General features: G+C 34.2%; 4 protein-coding genes and 1 pseudogene across 4 annotated transcripts; 2 read left to right on the top strand and 3 right to left on the bottom strand.

Annotated features, from left to right (window-relative positions):
- Nucleotides 1–962: 962 nt before the first annotated feature.
- Nucleotides 963–2,582, bottom strand: LOC116115107 (putative ribosome biogenesis protein C8F11.04). The gene is made up of 2 exons (XM_031401259.1): nucleotides 1,522–2,582; nucleotides 963–1,491 (listed from the first exon to the last, which is right to left on the bottom strand). The coding sequence occupies exons 1-2, from the start codon at nucleotides 2,504–2,506 to the stop codon at nucleotides 1,187–1,189; spliced, it is 1,290 nt and encodes a 429-aa protein (XP_031257119.1). The 5' UTR covers nucleotides 2,507–2,582; the 3' UTR covers nucleotides 963–1,186.
- A 994-nt stretch (nucleotides 2,583–3,576) lies between these two features.
- LOC116114711 lies at nucleotides 3,577–4,577 on the bottom strand (annotated as a pseudogene).
- A 5,402-nt stretch (nucleotides 4,578–9,979) lies between these two features.
- On the top strand, nucleotides 9,980–13,718 carry LOC116115099. The gene is made up of 5 exons (XM_031401249.1): nucleotides 9,980–10,795; nucleotides 10,889–10,966; nucleotides 11,290–11,363; nucleotides 11,465–11,572; nucleotides 12,779–13,718. The coding sequence occupies exons 1-5, from the start codon at nucleotides 10,153–10,155 to the stop codon at nucleotides 12,893–12,895; spliced, it is 1,020 nt and encodes a 339-aa protein (XP_031257109.1). The 5' UTR covers nucleotides 9,980–10,152; the 3' UTR covers nucleotides 12,896–13,718.
- A 28-nt stretch (nucleotides 13,719–13,746) lies between these two features.
- Nucleotides 13,747–15,673, bottom strand: LOC116115091 (taxadiene 5-alpha hydroxylase). The gene is made up of 3 exons (XM_031401237.1): nucleotides 14,701–15,673; nucleotides 14,353–14,540; nucleotides 13,747–14,101 (listed from the first exon to the last, which is right to left on the bottom strand). Exons 1-3 carry the CDS (start codon nucleotides 15,671–15,673, stop codon nucleotides 13,808–13,810), a joined length of 1,455 nt encoding a protein of 484 aa, XP_031257097.1. The 3' UTR covers nucleotides 13,747–13,807.
- Nucleotides 15,674–20,092: 4,419 nt separating this feature from the next.
- Nucleotides 20,093–21,701, top strand: LOC116114706 (protodermal factor 1). The gene is given in 4 exon segments (XM_031400841.1): nucleotides 20,093–20,260; nucleotides 20,262–20,496; nucleotides 20,696–21,047; nucleotides 21,144–21,701. Coding segments are annotated over 4 exon segments (1,086 nt in total). The 3' UTR covers nucleotides 21,475–21,701.
- Nucleotides 21,702–21,763: the final 62 nt, after the last annotated feature.

The raw sequence follows: 21,763 nt of genomic DNA, 5'->3' as shown, positions 1-21,763 counted from the left end.
TACCCAGAAAGCTCCCATGTTATCATTATCAATATGCACATAGCACCATTTTAGAGGGTATACAATTTCTCTGAATTGCCATGAAATGGCACTCCCTATGTTAAGCGTCAACAATTCTTCCTTCAATTCTCCAGCTCCTCATTTCACATGAACGTTGTGTGCAGCATTGTTTATCAGCTCTACCGTTACCTCTGGAAATAACAAGATTTTTCTGGGGATTGAAAGTTGAGCCAAAGGAAGTGTTAGGAATGAAAATACTAGGATAACTGAGACGATCTTATGCATGGTGGTAGTGATTGGGACGGTGTTGATGAATCTTTTAGGTTGTAGATTAAGGCTCAGGTTTGATTTTTTCTTGGTAATTTGTCTTTTGCATAAAATTTGATAATTATATAACGAAATTTACTGAATAGGAATTAGAAAAATGTTGGATTTTGACGGTTTACTGGTTAGAAAGTGGTTTGGAGACAAGTGATCCTTTATGATCTGGTTGTACTGGTATTTGAAGCACAAAAACTACTTAAACCAACAAGATTTCAGCATATAAATTTTTATTTCCCGACCTGAAAACATAACAGTTTGTAAAGTTAACTTACGTGAATTATTGTTCAAGCCTTTCGTTATGCAAGCTATAACTAGAGTCACTGGCACCCCCTTTTGACAATTGCTTAAACTATCATTTTTTCCAGCTGAAACAAGGTAAACAATGCGGTTAGGGAACCAGAAACTAATGGAAAATGTTTTCCTGTTTTCCCATACCATACAAAATTGTAAGGCGTTAGGATATGCAGCGGAAACATTAGCAGCGCATAATCACCTGTTTTCTTTTAGATAGTATCAAACAGAAATGGGCATTTAAAAAAAATAAAAGTTTCACAATAGAAGCCATACTGGAATTCTGAAGGAAAAAGTAAAAGAAATAACTAAAATTAAAATCAAAACTGAAAAACAAAAAAATAAAATTCATCAGCTCTCTATAATGAAGATACAAAATTTTGCAGTTGCCTAATTCAAGTTCTTCAATATTCATCAACTAATGAAAAGGATCATAACATAAATACCGTTTCATAAATTCAAACAAAATCTGACAGAAGGCTAGGCAACCATTCTTGCTCTGTTAGTCCAACCTGCAGTGAATGATTCAAGGAATCCTCTCCCACGAGCTTCAATCAGCTACCATGAATCACTATGCTACCGCCTTTTTCTTCGCTTTCCTTTCCTTCACCTTCATTTCTGCATTCTTCAACTTCCCAAGCCCGCTATTCTTCTCCTTTTTTCCGCTATAATCTTCCCCGCCTTTCTTCAAAGACAACTCTTCTTTGTTTTTCTTCTTTTGCTTGACATCGTCCACCCTTTTCATCTTCTTAATATCATCATGTTTCTTCACCTTGGCGACTTTCTTTTGTAGTTTCTCAGATTTCCCTTTATCCCCCTTCTTCCTCTTCTTACTCACACTACCGATTTTACCATGATCACTATCATCTCCTTCACCATCATCACTTTCGACTATATCTCCCTCACCATCATCACTTTCCCCAATATCTCCTTTACCATCATCACTACCCAACTCATCCTCATCAAAAACCTCCCCAATATTACTATCCATATACCTAATCTCATGAATCCTCCCTTTCTTCTTCGACTTCTTTTTATTACCATCATCACTAACAGTCTTAACATTCCCTTTCTCCACCTCCTTATCAACAATTTCCTCTTCTATATCCTTAATTCCCTCAATCTTTAACTTCATATCTGGGACAGCCTGATAAACCGGCAAAGCCAAACTCTCCAACATTTTCAAATGAAAGGATCTAACATTCCCCCACTTCCTGGGAACAATCTCGGCAATTCCGTTAATTGCAGCCATCACATTCTCCACAATCTCCTCCGTGCCCATCGAAGCCTTCCCTACCTTCAAAACACTACAAGTCCCCGTCCTCAAATACAACAAAGCCGACCCGCAAACTTTCTCAACCTGCTCCTTCCAGTTCTTATGCTTCAAATCCACCGGAACCGGAATCTTCTTCTTCTTGAAAAAATGCTTCCCCAACAACTTAGGCAAGAGTGGGACCACTCTTTTATCAGCAAAAAACATATCATACGAATCACATAGCTTCCTCTTGGCCTCAAACGGGCGATAATCAGTCTTTAATTTGGTAATCTTGATGACTTTAGAGATAGGTACGTTGTCGTTTTTAATTTTCTTCAATGCAGCGTCTTTAGTGAGGTTAGACTTAGGACGATCATCGATTATTAGGCAGAGTTCCGACGAGTTGTCGCCTTCTTGACGGATTAAGGGGTGGGGGAGCGGGACTTTGTGAGGGTTGGTGCGAGAATTTTGTGGGATTTTCTTGAGAGTTAGAATAAGGTAGATTAAATCGTCTTGCTCAAGAAGTTGGGGCTTCTGTGTTTGGGATTTGGAGTTTTTCCACTTTAAGAGAGCATTCACAGCTGTTTCGACAGTCTTTGAACTCACCCTCGTAGGAGCTTGATTGGTGGTGGCCATGGTTGCTATTGGTACTTGCTAGAAGAAGGAGGCTCTGACGGTTGCCTCGGCTCTACTCAATTAGGATTTTTGGAGTTTTGGGGATTTAGGGTTTTGGGAGGAGAAAAAGGAGATAATGGAGATGGGCTGGGCCGGCCACATCTATTATCTTCTCCTTTTGGTGGCCGTAAGTCTAATTTTTTTAATTAATTTATTTATTTTATAATTTGGACCCAACCGGTTACTTTTTTAACATTTCAAAAGGTTATTCTCACTAATCATATCTAAATCTAATATACCAATAGAATTATGATCCCTGTATTGTGGAATGATAAAAAAATATTGTGTTTTAAAGTTACCGATTTCTTTTGATTTAATTATACAGGAATATCTTACTACATATAAATTAAATAATTTAAAATTTTAATTTTTATAACTTTTAAAATTTTTGTTTAAAGTCCTATAATATCTTACTACATATAAGTTAAATAATTATATCTTACTACAGGAATATCTTTCTAACTGCTATATTTGTCTACGTATTTATCACCATTTGAATATTTTCTTTTGTGTGTTCCACTTTGTCTAATTTGAAAAGAACTCTTTTATCTCTCTTCTTCTTCTTCTTCTTAATTAACTGACCTCTTGTCTTTTCAATCAAGGAGAATTTCGTTGATTTAGTAGGGTCTGATTATTTAACCTAGATGTCATTGAACTTTCAAAACTCAGTACTAAAACTTTTAGTTTTTATTAATGCATTCTTGATGAGAGTTACGTTTTTTAATTAGCTCTCGACTTCATTGATTTCTTTCATGATCTCAGTTTCATTTGCAACATCATTAATTATATTATATATCAATTATTTACTTTGGCATTTGGTCCTTTTGTGGTGGTGATGTTAACAATGTTTAACGAATATAAGATTTTTGAAGAATGATGACAGAATTGGAATCAAAAAGGATTTCTTATTGGCAACTTGATAACATACATCAAAACTAATCAACAGCAATAAGAAAGCATAACCAGCATTGCACATTACATGTTTGGATTCCTATATTTGTGCTTATTGTTGATGGTACGTGTAAAAGGTTTCAGTGAATAGTACCGTTTGGAGCCTGTTGAATGGTGTTTGGAGCAGGTTGAGTAGTGTTTGGAGTGGGTGCCTTTTTAGGAGCCATTCCAGGCTGGATTGATCTTACAAACTGGCATTCAGTATCGTTGGCATAGGAGTCGCAGTAGTTGTAAATCATGTGCTTCACTTGCACCCTGTGAAGATCTATTTTTTCTTGGTCAGTAAATCCTATTTTCTCGCCTGCATAAGGCGTTATTTTGAGATTCCTGTAGTAGGCAGTGAAAGGAGCCTTTGTCCAATCGGTCTTCTCCAACCCTTTTTTTGTAGCCCATTGGTCAGCATTCCAGAGACTGGCATAAAGCCTCATGGCTTGTTTTGTTGGGAATGGAACTCCCAGTCTTTCCAGGTTCTCGTGCACCCTTATAAGCTTTCCATCCACCGTGCACCTACACTTATTTTCAATATTAATTATTAGAAACGAAACGAATATGTTTTCATTACAGACAATTTGGTATCATATAATTAATGAGAGTTGTTTACAAGATCTGTTCAGGATTCCAAACGATAGAGTAATTGTGGAAGTCCTTTGTGCGATCAAACCAGAGATTGAAACCTTGTTCTCTCCTGCCTTGTCACTGTGCATACACATTGGTATGCATTGTATATGGATCCCCACTTGTGTTGCCCAAGAACTCAATATCAATCTCATCGTGAGTTGGTCCTTCTGGTGAAGTTAGCTGCATAAAAACTTAATTAAGTCAGCCATTAATATAATATATAAAACTTTGATCAAGGTTGAAACTTACATAGAATGTGGTTACGGTGCCAGCTGAATTGTCAGGCACTAGTTTCATTTCCGCTTCAAATCTTGCAAAGATGAATCCATTCTTACTCCTAAAGCCAGAGCCAGAAGTTTTGTCCAGAGAGAGAAAGGGTTTGGCCTCCATCCAGTATCTTAGCACGACCATCGCCAAATGTAATGTCGACGTCGGCGTTAAAGTTACCCTCTGAGACTGCCATCAGACTACATATTACCAAGGGAATCAGCACCATTAATTTATGGTAGCCTCAGCGAAGTCGACGACATTTCTTTTGGTTTTATTTTGCTGATGATAAAAACTCAACTTCATTCAAATTCTTTGTGTAACCATAACTGAGAATCCTTTATATATTGGTATATGTTTTAATTTTTCCAAGTAGGGAGTACACTCAAATTAGTTATTGAATATGTCAAATACAAAATAGCCTCAGAAATGAGAGAGATAGATGCAGTTCCAAATTGATTTGTATGGCAGATTTTGGCAGAGGTATTTCAAGAAAGAGGGATTAAGATGCACGGGGTCAGATTATTGGTTGTTCCTATGGTATTGGATATCCAAGACAAAGTACAAGAAATCCTCTAGTATGAGACACGGCTTATTTGTTTATTAACATTGACCCTGCCAAATTAGTATGATAAAAAATTGAAGTTGTCAAGGCTTAAAAGCAGTTTTTGAGTGTATGTGTTTTCTCATTAATAAATCCCAATATTAGTAATTGATATAGACATTAGACAATATATAACTGCATATTTATTAAGAGACATATACATACAAAATATTAAATATTATATCCAATTTTAAGAGTTACCTTATAATTTAATGACCATATCTTATGAATATTTTTGTCTTGAGAGTTAACTTTACAGATTGAATCATAAACAAAAAGCTTATATATATATATATAACTCCTCTTGGTTGATCGACACATGACACATTGTGGAAGCTCTAAAATTATTTCATTTTGACACATAGGATTTGTGGTTGTCATGTGATTGAATTTTATTGGTGATGATGTTGACAGATATTAATTGTTGTATTGGTATTCCAAATTCAAAGTAAAAACATATCTATTTGAGTGACACATAGGACACTTTTTTTTTTTTTTTTTTTTGGAGCTCTAAAATTGCTTTATTTTTAAAGCTCTAGAATTGCTCACTCTTGCCACGTTAGATGTGTGGTTTAATGAAATATTAATGCACTGCATTGATATTCCAACTGTTCATATCAACCCAAACTTTTCTTGATTAGGTTTAATGAGATATTAATGCACTGCATTAGTATTCCAAAGGCTCATATCATCTTGATTACATTACGTGGCACATTATCCAAACTTTTCTTGATTAGGTTTAATGAGATATTAATGTACTGCATTGGTATTCTAAAGGTTCATATCATCTAGGATTGCTATTAATAATTATATAGATGCATTGTATTGACATTGCAAACATTTTTTCGTATGCAGATCGTATTTAATTGTGTTGACATTCAAAAGGTTTAAACAAGGGATTATAAAATGGGCATATGTTCAGTTGTGTATTATCGCAATATGTTAGTTGGTGTCAACAATGCATCTGGTCTTTTGTTAATTGTTTATATGTTATGTTAGTTTGTGTCAATAATATGTATGTTCTTCATGATTTTGTTAATCGATGATTTATTTATTTATTTATGTTTTTGTTGTTTACAGGTCAAAAATTCATGAATTGGCATGAAATAAAGGCAGGATGTCCAATTGACATTGTCAAATGAGTTGTTATTTTGATTCGTTATTCTAAACTGTATGTATATCTTCTAACTATTTTAATATGAAACTGTAAGTATATCTCCTAACTATTTTAACGGTTATTATTTGATTGAATGATTGTTTTTATTCGGTCAATCTATTTAAATGATTAATTGTGTTAGTCTTGTCAAACGGTAAGTATATTCCTTAACAAATTTAATATGAATATTAATTAACTTTTGTTGATTTTGTTTTCAGGTAACAATTATTATACGAATGAATGATTGTCCCTTAACAATCTTAACATGAAGATTGATTAAATTTTGTTATGTTTGTTTTCAAGAAAATGTTTATGTACTTTACTAAGATCAAATCGAAGATGATCCTATTGTCAGCCGAACTGTGAGTATGTGTCATATCTATATTAATAGAAACAGTTCTTTTGTGTTAAATATGTTTTATGTAAAAACATTCATGTATTTTAATTTGTAATATGAATGATTAATTGTTTATGTCTTACTGATGTGCGAGTATATATGTTAAATGAATTGATTTTGGCTGATTCCATTTTCCAATTAATAGCTGTTATTTGAAATATTTTTTATAAATCATAATATGATAATCCCTTAAATTTAGGTTAAGTAAACCATTCATTTTATCATCACATGCATTTCAATTTCCGCTGAACAATCAGTAGTGAATTGATCATAACATGCTCAATAAAAATCCAATTGATGAGAGAATTGAATATTTAGAAACTAAACAGACAATGCTTTAATTTGATATATATACGCTTAATTTGGATAACTGTAGCCCTATTGCCGAACCATTCATTTTATCATCACACATATTTCGGCTTCCACTAGACAATCAGTAGTAAATTAACCATAACTTGCTCAATAAAAATTCAATTGATGAGAGGTTTGAATCTTTAGAAACCAGACAAACATGGCTTTAAATTTCTATGTTATACGTTTAATTTGGATAATTGTAGCCCCACTTCCAAACCATTCCTTTTATCATCACACACATTTTGTTTCCCCTGTTTCTTAATTTCCATTAAACATTCAGTAGTAAATTAGCTATAGGTTGCTCAATAAAAATATAATTGATGAGCGGTTTGAATCTTTGAAAACTAGACAGATATAACTTTAATTTTTTTATATTATACGCTTAATTTGGATAACGGTAGCCCCACTGCCAAACCATTCCTTTTATCATCACACACATTTCGGTTTCCACTGAACAGTCACTAGCAAATTGACCATAACTTGCTCAATAAAACTCTAATTAATGAGAGGTTTGAATCTTTAGAAACTATATAGATAGGGATTTAATTTGATCTATTATACGCTTAATTTGGATAATTGTATCCCCGCCATCGAACCGTGCCTTTTATCATCACACATTTCGGTTTCCATTGAACAGTCAGTAGTAAATTGACCACAACTTGCTTAATAAAACTCCAATTGATGAGAGGTTTGAATCTTTAGAAACAAAACAGATAAAGCTATAATTTGATATATTATATGCTTAATTTGGATAAATTTACCCCCACTTCCGAACCATTCCTTTTATCATCACACATATTTCGGTTTCCCTCATTTCTCGATTTCTGCTGAACAGTTAGTAATAAATTAGTCATAACTTACTAAAAAAAAAAAAAAAAATCTAATTAATGAGCGGTTTGAATATTTGGAAACTAGAAAGATAGAGCTTTAATTTGATATATTATATGATGAATTTAGATAACTATAGACATGTTGTCAAACCATTCATTTTATCATCACACACAAAAAAATCAATTCAATTTTAGTGATGACAAAGGAAAATAAGTATTGATACGTAGTTTAATTGTATTTATTCTATCTCTTTTCGTTGATATTTTTTTAAGTTACATACATATATCAAAAACAGGTTTTGCTGAATATAACAAATTTTATTTGTATCACAAATATCATCTGATGTTCGTAACCATGTAGCTTTAGTAAACCATTTATAATATGTTAAACCATCATTATTATCCTTAAAGGAAAACAAATACTAATATTTAGTTTTAATTGTAATTGTTCTATCTCTTTTTGTCGATATCTTTTTATGTTACATACATATATCATGAAAAGAGTTTATTGTTGAATATAACTAATTTCATTTATTTAACAAATATCAACTAATGTTTGATGCTAAATCATGTAGCTTTAGCAAACCATTCATTTTATCATCATACACATTTAGGTTTTTACTAAACAATCAGTAATAAATTAATTATAACTTACTCAAGAAAACTCCAATTGATAAGAGGATTGAATCTTTAGAAACTAGTTAGACAGAGCTTTAATTTGATATATTATACGCTTAATTTGAATAACTGTAGCCCCACTTTCGAACCATTCCATTTGTCATCACATACATTTCGGTTTCCACTGAACAATTAGTAGTAAATTGACTATAACTTTCTCAATAAAAATCCAATTGATGAGAGGTTTGAATCTTTAGAAACTAGATAGACATGACTTTAATTTGATATATTATATACTTAATTTAGATAATTGTAGCCATATTTCTGAATCATTCCTTTTATCATCATACATATTTTGGTTTCTACTTAACAATCAATAGTAAATTAACCATAACTTGCTCAGTAAAAATCCAATTGATAAGATGTTTGAATATTTAGAAACTAGACAAACAGGGCTTTAATTTGATATTATACGCTTAATTTGGATAACTGTAGCCCCACTGTCGAACCATCCCTTTCATCATCACACATATTTCAATTTTCCATGTTTCTCGATTTCCACTGAACAATCAGTGGTAAATTAGTCATAACTTGCTCAATAAAAATCTAATTGATAAGCAGTTTGAATTTTTGAAAACTAGAAAGATAGGGTTTTAATTTGATATATATATATATATACGATGAATTTGAATAACTATAGACATACTGCCAAACCATTAAATTTATCATCACACACATAAAACAAACTCAATTTTAGTGATGACAAAGAAAAACAAATTTTGATATGTAGTTTTAATTATATTCGTTCTATCTCCTTTTGTTGATTTTATGATTGATTTTGTTATTTGATTTGTAGGTTTTGTAGGTTTTACAATTTTCGTTTTTCTTTAGGATGCTATCATTAAATGTTTTTTTGCTATATGTGGTGGTCAATTCTAATAGCAGCAAATGGATTTGTGTCATAGAACTTTTATCTTCATGGCTTCTTCAATGTTTCAATTAAGTTGCCTTCAGATTATACTGTTGGAGTTATTGTTGCTTTCTATGTGACTTTTCTTCTCAACATTCTTAATTTTTTTTTTTTCTAAAATAATAATAATAAAAATAATTCATTTTCTCTTCTCAATAATCAAACTCAGTTTTTCCCTTTGACTATGCAAGTCTCTTGCTTAAAAGTTTACATTTTTCAATAAGGTTTCTCTTTCTTGATTGATTTATAGACTTATGAATAATAACAAGTGGGTTATCCTGCAAATTTTTTTTGCCTTTCTTGACAAAGTTTTAAACTTTGATTGCAGATGTCAAATGATGACATATTTGAGAAGAATCGTGATGATATAGACTTTGAGTTAAATTTGTGGATATTTTATTTATTAATTATTAATTTAATATAAAATGAACTTCAATATAAAAAATATATATTTAAAACACAAAAAAAAACTAATAATAATGTAAAAAAATATAATAAACATACCTGCGCAACCGGCTTTTCATCTAGTTGTTGTATTAAGGAGAAATCTAACCATAACTTCTTTTTAATACATATTTTTGACCAGTTCTTGACTTGTTAAATTTTACAAATTTCAAATTCAAGTCTCCAGATTTCAAATACTTGCAACAGTAGAGTATCCAACTTGAAGATGACAAATTTGATAAGTATTAAGTCGTATTGCTTGAAGATTGTAGAGAGAATAAGAGGGAGAAGTTTTATTTTATGTTATTTTTTAAAAGTATAAGATTGAATACAGAGTTCTTTAATATTTGCCCTATGACTTGGTTATTAAAAAACAGCAAAAGAGAACATTTAAAGAAATGCAATCCACCTCTGTTGCTCCTCCTCCCTTGTCCAGGTACTGGTATCCCATACCCAACCATTTGCTAAACTTTGATCATCATCATCGTAAAGTCAAAAGAAGAAAACCCACTTCTCTTTCATTTCCCAATACCCAAATCCACTCTCAAAACATCGATTCTTTAACTCTCCCCACCACAAGTAATTGCAGCAAAGAACACCAAAAGAAACTCAACCCAGAGCAGATCCCTATATTATTTGATCAACTCTACTCTTCCACTGAAACTAACCAAAACCCAGAACCTCAAAACCAAGAACAAGAAGAGGATAAAGACGAAAACTGCCCTGTACTTTTCACAAACATGTGGTGGGCAGACTTGAAAGCAGCTTTGGGCCAAAGAATCAACGTCGAGGGTATTGTTTCTTCAACAGTTGTTTTCGTTAAAGATCGTCACTTGGCGCTTCCTCACGTTTCTGTGCCTGATATAAGGTACATTGATTGGGCGGAGCTGCATGGGAGGGGTTTTAAAGGTGTTGTGTTTGATAAAGATAATACAATTACAGCTCCTTACTCTTTGACGCTTTGGGGTCCTCTTAGTTCATCAATAGAACGGTGTAAGTCGGTGTTTGGTCAAGATATTGCGGTGTTCAGTAACTCTGCTGGTAATTGTTTGGCTTTGATAAATTTGCTATTTGCTGTTGTACTTTCTTTTGTCTCTTCTTTTTATAATTTCTATTTTGGTTTTGATGTATTAGGTCTATATGAGTATGACCATGATGGTTCAAAAGCGAAGAAACTTGAGGGAAAAATTGGGATTAAAGTTATAAGGCACAGTAAGTATTATTATTATTATTTTTTTTTTTTTTTTAATTCTTAGTTTAAGCTGTAAGTTTATTACCAAATTATTGTCGGATGTTTGATAGCTTCTAACTTGATGTTATAGTTATTTGCCTAGCAAGTTTAATAGCTTCTAACTTGATGTTAGAATTATTTGTGTTGCATGTTTAATAACTTCTAACTTGGTTTTAGAGTTATTGTATACTGAATGTGGTTAGTCAGTTTTGTTCAACTTTATCCAGTTCATTCTAGTTTATGGCAAAAAAAGGTCGTTAGTTTATCAAGTATTGATGTGAAGAACAATATGTTATTTTTTTAGGGGTGAAGAAACCAGCTGGGACTGCTGAAGAGATTGAGAAACACTTTGGCTGTAGATCTTCTCAACTTATCATGGTAAAAATACGTAGAATTAGTATAATACTTCCCATTATTATTTTTTTTCGTTTTTGTCTTTTAAACTTCAATTATGATTAGCATAATATTGTTTTTGGCAGGTGGGTGATCGGCCTTTCACAGATATTGTTTATGGGAATCGGAATGGGTTTCTGACTATATTGACTGAACCATTAAGTCTTGCCGAGGAGCCATTCATTGTTAGACAGGTTGGTTTTGATTTCTTGTCAACTCCCCTTAAATACACTGGACAAGTAGTAATGATTCCAAAATAGGTCAATAATAAGAGGTTATGCATCAAATGTGCAAATTGCTGGGTCCTTGGCTCTATTCTCTTGCGAGATCATATCTTCTGTAAACAATCTCCATCAGATCCTTCAATTTTAATTTCTATGCCCTTTTGCTATGAGTTTTTAAAATTTAGTAATGAATCCAAAATAGGTCGATGATTAGAGATTATGCTCTCTTGCTCTTGCTCTGGCCAAAATCTGTCAATTATAGGTGTTATTGAGATTGTCTTCTGTAGTCTCAACTTTCTGTTAGCTGGTGCTATCACCCAAGTCATTGCAATTAGCTTTGCATTTTCCTTTTCTTTTTAGAGAAACACTTTTTATTCCATTCTACATATTTTATCCATCACCTGTTCTTATGCTGTCATTGTGCTGTGTAGCAAATCCTCATTGTTCCTTGTGATCCTTGATCATTAGTTCTTCTTTTGCTTTTCTATTTTTAATTGTTTCCAACATTTTCCTTGTTTTTCAAAGAACTGTTGGTGTATTCTATGTTGCTATGTGTGTGTAAGACATACTTTTGGCTAGAAGATATTACAGGACAATCAGTAATGGTAGTTTTTTTTAATTTAAAAATGTAGACAAACACTATTGATGGCATTTATTCATGCTCTTTTGCAAGAAAGTGAGGTTTAAGAGTGGCATTCCATGAAGAAGATACATGTGGGTGGAAGTTTAATCATCTTGCAGGTTCACCTAGGAGTTGATAGTGTAGGAGAGACATTCTGAACCGAAATTGATTTCCACTGCAAATTTCTAAAGCAAAGCAGGGTAACATAATAAACAAAAGGGAGAAAAGTTGTGTGATAAAATTAGGGTAACATGCAATGCAGTTATAATGAGCTAAGCAAGTTCTCTTTGAAGTATTTTGGAAAGTGAAATGGACCGACTAAGTGTTGATATGGCATTTTCTAGTAATTTTGATGGCAAACAAGTGCATTTTTTTTGTGAAGATAGTCATCAAACCACACAAAGAATCAGCAAAATCTGAGTGAACACAGTGTGCTGTTGCCTAAGAGTTGCTCCTGTATGAGTCTGTGCTTTGCTTTGTTGGCAGTTTAGGCATAGATTTTGTTACTTCTTCTGAATATTTTGATTGATGATAATGAAAAATGAATGTTTCAGGTGAGGAAACTGGAAGTGTCACTAGTGAAACGCTGGTTTAGGAGAGGGTTGAAGCCAATTAGTCACAGTCTACTGCCAGATGCCATGCAGTGGATGAAAGATCCACCACCTTCATAAGAAATTTGTAGATATGCTTGCCTGACTAAGGAACAAATGCAACTATTAGTCAGAACCTGTATTTATGGCCGTCAGTTTGCATTTCTCGTTGCTGGACCTTATGGAATTGTCATTCTTCAAATCATTCATATGCCTGCTTACTGTCTGGTAATTTCTGTCTTTTTTGTTCGATTCTGTGGAGTGTGGAGAAAACAGAAGCTGAGGACTGCCTTTGATCAACTAAGCTGAGCATCTTTCCTGGCTGGTTGTCACTCTGCCTCATTAGGGTTGAATCAAGAAGAAAATTGATGATGGAAATAGACAGGAAACTGGAGATGGCATTGCACTCAGGCAATGATTAATTGCGCAATAATTACTTAGTAGAATGAAAGTTTTCCTTCTTCAGTAATAACATCCAATTTTGCTTATAGCTCGAATTTGTTGCTCCCCAGTATAAGCTATTCCGATATCAATTGTTGATTGTGCTATAATTTCGGTGGGTATAGTCAGAAATCTGCAATTATAGGGGCCATTTCCGGGTCAAATGGTCAAAGTCTTGGACTAATAAGTGCAAGCACTTGGCTTTAACTTGATGACTGACAGGTTTATATTAAAGCGAGGAAATGAACTCAGTAGTAAGGGTATTAGAGATTTATTTGTTTGCATACTGAGAAATGAAGTAAAATGTTGAAGAATCAAAAGGAAATGGGTTGCCAAATGTTAAGGTCTGACTTAATTAATTGATTTTATTTGATTTTATTTGAATTTTCCAAGTTGCAATTTATTAATTGTTTGCTGCCAATGCGGGTTGCGACTTGCGAATTGTAGCAATTTGTGAAAGCTTTAATAAATTTGATTAAATCGAAGTGGATAGCATTCATTACAAGGTAGAATTAGAATGTGTAGATACAGCTAATATTTTTAGCTACTTGATTACAACGTAGGAGAAATTTTGATAGGCATCCCGTAGGAAGGGAAGGGGAGGGGATCCATAGTGATTGGCTCATTGGGATCTAGTAAAGAACAATTATAACGAGTTACAACATAATGAACAAAGATGAGAATGTTGAGCTTGGCAAGTTGGTATCCTGCACACACTCTTGGTCCTCCTCCGAAAGGAAGAAATACATATGGTGGGAAGGCTTCCTCGAACCTACTGGGGTTGAAACTAAGAGGATCTTCGAAATACTCTGCATTGTAATGTGTTCCATATGTTGTCCATAGCACCTGCAAATACTCACACAATTTAACCCACGTTAAAGCCTTCGCATTGACATTTCAATCATTTTTGTTGTTAATTTGTGCGTTATTCTTTAGTGATCTTGCAGTGCAACTTGCTGATATCTAGCTAGATTTATTTCTCATAAATATTAATATTAAAATTTGATGCTATGCTCACGTATTTGCATGTATTCACATGCTGGTATTTATTAAGGATGGAGAAGTTTATTTATGTATATATATATATATATGTGCACCTTCCATCCTTTGGGTATAGTATATCCTTCATATTCAATGTCGGCAACTGCTTTCCTGAAAGAGCCAAAGATGGGAGGGTATAGGCGCATGCTTTCACGGGCAACTTGCCAGGTATACTTCATCTTCTTTATGTCTTCCAACGTTAGAATCTCACCAGGCCTTTTATTGCGTATTATATCAGCATGCTCTGCCGGAAAATAAGGTACTTTCATATGAGTAATCTTAGGGGAAGAATCAAATAAAATATGAGTGCTTCCATTTATACAATATAAGCTTATTATATCCTATTAAAACTCAAGTATTTTGCTATTCATGAATACTAAAATAGTGAGATCTAGAATATGTACCTTGAAGAAGGAAAGAATAGCAATTTGAATACTGAGCCAGCATTTTGAATGTCATGGCAATAGAAAAAGAAGTGGTATCATGTGCTGCAAAGACAAGCAAAACCACGTTATCAATGACCTCGTGTTCTGTAATATCCCCTCGAATCATTGCAGCCACCAATTGTGACAATAACATTCCTTCTTCTTCTCCACCTCCTTCCATATTCCTGTTGCTTTCCATTTCATTTCTCTTCTCTCTCACTACATTCACCAGCATCTTTTCTATCTCCTGCCTTGCTTTCTTAGCCCTCCAGAATCTTGACCCGGGAAAGTTAATTGTTGGGGCAAAAACACCTTCCAATACTCTCTCGAAAGTTGTCAACAAACCAGCCTTTACATTGATCCCTAACAAACACTCAAAGACTATAGTAAATGTCAGTATTTTTGTCGAACGATAAAGGCTAAGCGTATCTTGGCCTCGCCAATATGTATCTAAGTGCAGCTGAACTGAGCTGCAAATTTTGGGAACTATAGACTCTAGCCCAGCATGGCTAAGGGCAGTGGCTATTATTCCCCGAAGGCACCGATGTTGCTCTCCTTGTTTTGCCATAATGCAGTCTTTGCCCATTAGCTGAACCGATGAAGAAGGCCATGAGCTTATCACCAGCCTGAACTCATTCGATAAGAAAAACCGATTGGCTTCTGCTCCATTTACTATAACTGTTTGAGAACCTAGAAGCCTTGTCTTGAAAATCTTCCCATGTTTTGTTATCCGAGGTTGAACAAAATCCTCAAATAATCGATTGTTACGCTGAGCTTTGAAGAACTCAATTGTTTCACCAATCCAAGGAAGTCCCACATCTCCCGGTGGGAGTTTCTTCCTGTTTTTGATAGAATTCTTCTTGTGTTTCAACAATATGATGAGGGCCAAGACCACGGCAGCTAAGAGAGAAAACATCCAGTTAGAAAGAAGAAAGCTAATGTGAAGAGCCATTGATGAAAGTGATGAGATATGATAAAAGATTGAGTGAGAGGGTGGAATTTATAGTTTTAGTGTGTCGTAATCAGGTGAACTATTGTTGATTTTTATTCATGCAATTCTTAGTGATGAGGGAATGCGCCCGCAGGAATAGCATTAAAAATGTCAAACGGGTTGATTTTTTAAAAGGTCAACGAAGCTTGTTACATATCCATCCCACTAATTCTAATATTTTTGTAGCCAAGTTGTTGACTTTGGAGGGAAAATTAACATCATCAAAACAGTGAGTATAAACATTGCATGTGCAACACCAAGATAACACGCTCACCGCCCTTGGAGAATAACACGTAATCATCATAATATATCTGAAAGATAAATGGAATCTGAAGCTGTCCACCAGCATTGTCCATGGAGTTTTAAACACAGAATATCCCTAAAAATCTGCAAAGTCCAACACTCTCTAGAGAGTTTATCTCTTCATGAGGAAGTCAAAATGGAAGCAGTTTCACCTCCAATGACAGCTTACAAGTTTACAACAAGAAGATAAGGAGAGAGACATAATCAATCTTGGAACTCCAGCCCTTGATCTAAAATTGTGAAAAATGATATGCCGCACTGGCCAAATCTTGTGGCTTACCTCCCACCTTTCACATCCAGTAAAGGGCCACACCATAATCCCAACCAGACTATATAGGATTTATCACCCTCATTAATTATTTCGCTTTTCTAAATTTAAACCAGATCTTCGTATAACTGAGATTAAATCTTAAGTATTTTATTTACAAAAGATTTGATTGAAGTGATCGGTATTAACTTAAATTAGTGTTGAGTTCACAGGAAGAATGAAATATCTTCTTTATATTAATTAACTTTTGTGTTTAAGGTCATTATTAATTGTAAAATACTCTATCCTAAGATGATACATACTTACGCGTACGCATGGTAAGAATTTTCAAAGGTCATGAAACCTGTTGGTAGAAGTAGAACTTACTAAACTTCAAAGATACATGAACGTATACATTGTCTTCACCAAGTAGATATTTCTGTCTTAAAATTATCATTCCAACTTTACCAATATATTGAGTTGGCCGGTCACACTTTGATTTGTTTTGTGTCATTGAAGAGTTGTGAATTCTTAACTAATTGTTTAAACAAAAGTCTTTCCGTATCCATCGTCATATAATAATACTCATCATTTTCTTCACTCTAAATGTTCAATTGGCAACCTTTCTCTCTGGATATTTGTATATTTTGTTAACTCTTTTATGTATATACAGTTTACTCATTTGTAGTCCATTAAAACCAAACTAATAATAATAATCCTTTTACAGATTTAGGTAAATAGTTCTTGATCTGAATTAATTTTTTAAAAATTCAGACATTGCCAAAATGAGGACTGAATGTGGCATGAAATAGGAGAATAGTTGTGGTGCTGCAATTGATATATACGATGGGCCTCTTTCTACTTTGATATAATTTCTTGATCCATTCTTCATAAATGAAGGGACTGGATTGATGGGTGTGTGTGTCGGCACGCGTGGATTGTAGTCCATCAAAGTATGATGCTAATTAGAGGTTTCCCACAGAGAAGATCGACTATAACTAGTAGCCGATAGTGATAGCTGTCAGGCACCAAAATGAGCCAACTTTTCAAAATCTAATTTAAGAGCTTCAACATGTTGAGAGAACTCTACGGCCTTTTTTGCATGTTGAACTTGAATTCATGTTGATGTGTCACTCTCCAACCTTGGCCCAACATCCAAATATATGACTAACTACACTTGCACAAAATTTTCTATATTTCACCATTGATTAAACCTTATATTTTACCCATTCTATTCCAATCCAACCTTTTTTTTTTTTTTTCTCTTTTATGACTGGAAGTGTCCGAACTAGCTTACGCGCATCTTAATTAATCTCTTGAGATTTTGAAATTATCGATCGAGTAAGAACTCCGATAATTATCTCTATTTGTAACTGAAGAGGAACTCGAGCTCAGAACCTTTTGAGTAATACACCTAAAAGTTATTATCTAACCACTCGATCACCCAAAAATAGTTATTCCAATCCAACTTTATTTTACCGTTACTAATTAATTAACCAAAAACCTTTTTACTTTACCTTTAAATTTTAATAGTTAATGTAGCCATTATGTAACTTAATTATATGTATATCAGCTAAATTTGAATATTTTTCCACACTTTTTATCCAAGCTACATGCACTAAATCTTTAACCTAAACCAGTTGCAACATTGTTGGAACAACTAAAAGTTGAGAGTTGTATATAAATGTAAATATTGTCAGATTTCTTATAACTTTTTTAATCACGAGTCCTGAAAATTAACTGCGGCAATAATGAACCATTTACAAGGGAAGTTTCACAATCTGAGCAAACAAATAATGAGGGTTGCCTCGTTGGATGGCCTTACATATTTACTGTTGTGACAACTCAGAACGGCCAGGACAGAGCCAAGCTGTAACTAGCTTTTATCAGTCAAGGCCAAAAAGATGAATTAAATAAATAAACAGAAAATACAGCCAATATTATTAATAACTGTGAATCTGAATGGAAATGGAAATTGACTATCTCTTTGATATTTATGTTAAAATTGTGGTCAAAGGGAGGTTTGACAGAATTTCAACTACAGACACTAGATGTGTAACCACCTTCGCTGCCGTATTTAGTATTCTACTTATACCTGTTGCGCAACTCACCTACTCCCTGTACTGTAATTAAGTATTGTGGACCCTTTCTCTTTACTCCCACCATCCTCTTGCATGTGTATTCTTAAATATTGTTCCTGCTCATTCTACCATTATTACTACTCACTATATATAACTTCCAACTTTTCTTATATGTTATAGTTCCTTATGTAATACGTCGATAATTTGAAAACTTACAGCCATTTGTCCAAGAATTTAGGCCCCCAACAAGATTCTGATATACGGATCATAAATCTGGAACCGGGAAATGATCGGCATTGAATCCCCGTGATCCATCACAAATTGGAGCAGGTGGTTCCACTGTATCACGGGCTTTTGATGTTAGTTTCCTCTCAGGGATTAAAGAAGTTAAAAACTAGATCTTATTTCTTTGAATAATTTTAGACAATAGGTAGATAAATATATAAAATGAGTGGGCGAGTACATACAAATAAATGAATTATAAATAATGCAATATTAAAAAACTAATTTTATTTAGTTTGTATTTCTTAACAATTCCTTATTTAAATTCGTTTCCTATCTTGGGCATATTAACTTATTAAATTGTGTAGTAGATATAAATCCAGGTTGGTTGAATGGGGAGTTGGTTGCCTCTAGGGTTGGACCATCTAGTAGATACGTGTCCATTGGGTTAATTTTTCCTTTTCTACAGTCCTTAATATGTTAATGTCGCATTTATTCCTCAGAATCTAGCAGCTGGCGTGGGACAGCAAAACTTTGTAAGGTATCCCAAAATTAAGCCCACAAAAAAAAGAAGCTGATAATTGTAAGACATGAATATATATACTGTTGTATATATGATTCGATGTTAAGTACTATTTTATGTCCTTTGAAGAATTTCTTATATTCGATGTTACGTAGTCATGATCCAGTGAAATAGTATAATTTTGGTTCTCTGGTTCTTTTTGTAATTGGCGGCCCCTTTGATGCTTTATTAGAGGACGTACTTTCTTTATTTTACTCCTTAATTACTTGAGTGCGTACAAATCAAGTTTATGACAGGGAGTTGATATATAATTATATATACATAAGAAAGGGAAAACTAAATAAATAGAATCAATCCAACCATACAATTTAAATAAATTTGATTTGTGCTCAAATAGACTTCAAATTTTGAGAGGATCCAAATCAAACATCAACGGTTCAAACTCATAATGTTTACTTTTTGAAAAATTTTACACCTGCAATCTCTTCTTACAAACTTTGTCTCATAACCCCGATGTAACAACTCACAATTAGTCAGCTTATAATGGGTTCTACCTAATAAATTGCATCTGATCAATTACAAACTAACATATCTGGGTTATGAAAAAAAGTTTGTGAGAAGAGGTTATAAGTGTAACATTATTATTACTTTTTTTGTGTTGTTGTTATTGTTTGGGGGGTGGGGGGTTTTCAAAAATAAGTATATGGTTGAATCAGATGGCAAACATTTGGATTACTTCAAATTTATTTCTCTTACAGCCCTGAGCAAATCCTGACTGAATTCCACAGCTTTTTAGGTATCAGCCTGCGCAAGTTGGCAATGTATTCGACCACAATGTCACTCAAACTATTACCAAGTAATTAAATCTAATCTAGAATCGAAAAAAGTGCGAATTGCAAATTGGGCAGGAATATAAACACTATGACTCCACATAAACCATGCATCTATGAAAATTGCATTTCATAATTTTTCAAACGTACAAAATGAGCCGATGATTGACAAGCATGCTCTTTCATTTGATTTTATTTTCTGAGGTATATCAGCAGACTATCTATCAACTAGCATTATTGCACAAAGCAAATGTTATTAATGGTTCATATAAATGCTCCTGCAAAATATCAACTAACCTCACACTTCTCAACCTGCTAATATTTACTTCACCCTGTCTAAGTCTTTATATTCACTCACTCTCTCTCTCAACCACACACACCATCCATTTCCTCGCTTCATTCTTCTTCTTTGTTTGTAGTATCATCCATGGCGAAGGAAAGAAATGCTTCTTTTTTCTTGTGGATAATGGCTACTGGGTTGCTCTTCCAGGGCCTGGTGCTTCCTGCTATGTCCATTCGCTTTGAAGATCAAAAGAACTACTACTCTCCAGACCCACATACTGGAACTCCCCCTTCAGGTCTCTCTACCTCACACACTCATACCACTTTTTTTGCGCTTCATTTATGCATTGTGGAAAACTTCTCGAGGTTGCATTTTACATGGTTTGATATAACTACAAAATGTTTTTAGTAGGATAACACTGACAGGCTTATAATACAGTGATTTTTTCATAAAGCATTTACAATGCAGCTAATTTTAATTTGTTGTAACTGCAGTCTCACACGGGAGTCCACCCCATGGAAGTACACCATCGCATGGTTCACCACCCTCTCACCATGGAACCCCAACCCCATCACATGGAGGAAGCTACAATCCACCACCATCTTCACCCTCACCACCTTCAAACTGTGGAAATCCACCACACAAACCCGTCACCCCATCAACCCCTTCAACTCCTTCAACCCCTTCAACCCCCTCAACACCATCAAACCCTCCTTCAGGATACTACCAATCTCCTCCACCTTCTGGTGGTGACAGTCCTCCTCCTGTCATTGTTAGCCCACCATATGATCCAGGCACCCCTAGTATTCCCTCACCTCCGTTCTCACCCATCCCCGGCACATGCACGTAAGTCAATATTTTTAAATCGCTTAAAATTAACATGCACTTTTTTTATCACCAACTAAACTATATAATCTCATGCATGCATATGTTTATTTACAGTTACTGGAGTAATCACCCGAGTTTGATATGGGGTGTGCTGGGCTGGTGGGGTTCATTGGGCAACGCATTCGGAGTGACTAGCGTTCCTGGTTTCAGCGGAAACATGAGCTTGCAGCAAGCACTTTCCAACACACGTAGTGATGGGTATGGAGCACTTTACCGAGAAGGGACTGCATCATGGCTCAACTCCTTGGTGAATCACAGGTTCCCTTTAACAAACGACCAAGTCAGGCAGAGCTTCGTGTCAGCACTTCACTCAGACAAGACTGCAGCAGCTCAAGCTCGGCTCTTTAAGTCGGCAAATGAGGGTCATCTCAAGCCCAGAGCTTGAAAAATAACTTCATTATTTGGCATGTTTTTTCAAATTTCAGTTTGTGGAAGCATTATATATCTAGGGCGTGTGCTACTTTATTAAGAATTTTAAGTGTTTCTAGTATCTTACCATTATCCGTCATGTTACAGTATTTTAATTAATAGATACTACGTTGTTTAAATGTTTAGTTTATGCTACCTAGTTTCGAAAAATATTCTTCGTTTAGATTATTCCCATATCGTCATTTCAAGTACTATATTTTTTCTTAATTTTTTTAACAAGAGAAACCTTACTTATCGTTCAAATA

Source organism: Pistacia vera, unplaced genomic scaffold (assembly GCF_008641045.1).
Source record: "Pistacia vera cultivar Batoury unplaced genomic scaffold, PisVer_v2 Contig122, whole genome shotgun sequence".
Taxonomy (NCBI): domain Eukaryota; kingdom Viridiplantae; phylum Streptophyta; class Magnoliopsida; order Sapindales; family Anacardiaceae; genus Pistacia; species Pistacia vera.
Note: the sequence above shows the minus strand (reverse complement) of the source record. Positions and strands in the feature narration are given on the sequence as shown.

Coding starts and splice junctions, on each gene's coding strand:
- LOC116115107 (XM_031401259.1), bottom strand. CDS start 2,506: ATGGCCACCACCAATCAAGCTCCTACGAGGGTGAGTTCAAAGACTGTC. Junction 1,492..1,521: donor TATTGGGGAAAGTGATGATG/GTGAGGGAGATA, acceptor AAAGTGATGATG/GTGAAGGAGATGATAGTGAT.
- LOC116115099 (XM_031401249.1), top strand. CDS start 10,153: ATGCAATCCACCTCTGTTGCTCCTCCTCCCTTGTCCAGGTACTGGTAT. Junction 11,364..11,464: donor GATCTTCTCAACTTATCATG/GTAAAAATACGT, acceptor TGTTTTTGGCAG/GTGGGTGATCGGCCTTTCAC. Junction 11,573..12,778: donor AGCCATTCATTGTTAGACAG/GTTGGTTTTGAT, acceptor TGAATGTTTCAG/GTGAGGAAACTGGAAGTGTC.
- LOC116115091 (XM_031401237.1), bottom strand. CDS start 15,673: ATGGCTCTTCACATTAGCTTTCTTCTTTCTAACTGGATGTTTTCTCTC. Junction 14,541..14,700: donor CTATTCTTTCCTTCTTCAAG/GTACATATTCTA, acceptor ATTTTCCGGCAG/AGCATGCTGATATAATACGC. Junction 14,102..14,352: donor CTATACCCAAAGGATGGAAG/GTGCACATATAT, acceptor GAGTATTTGCAG/GTGCTATGGACAACATATGG.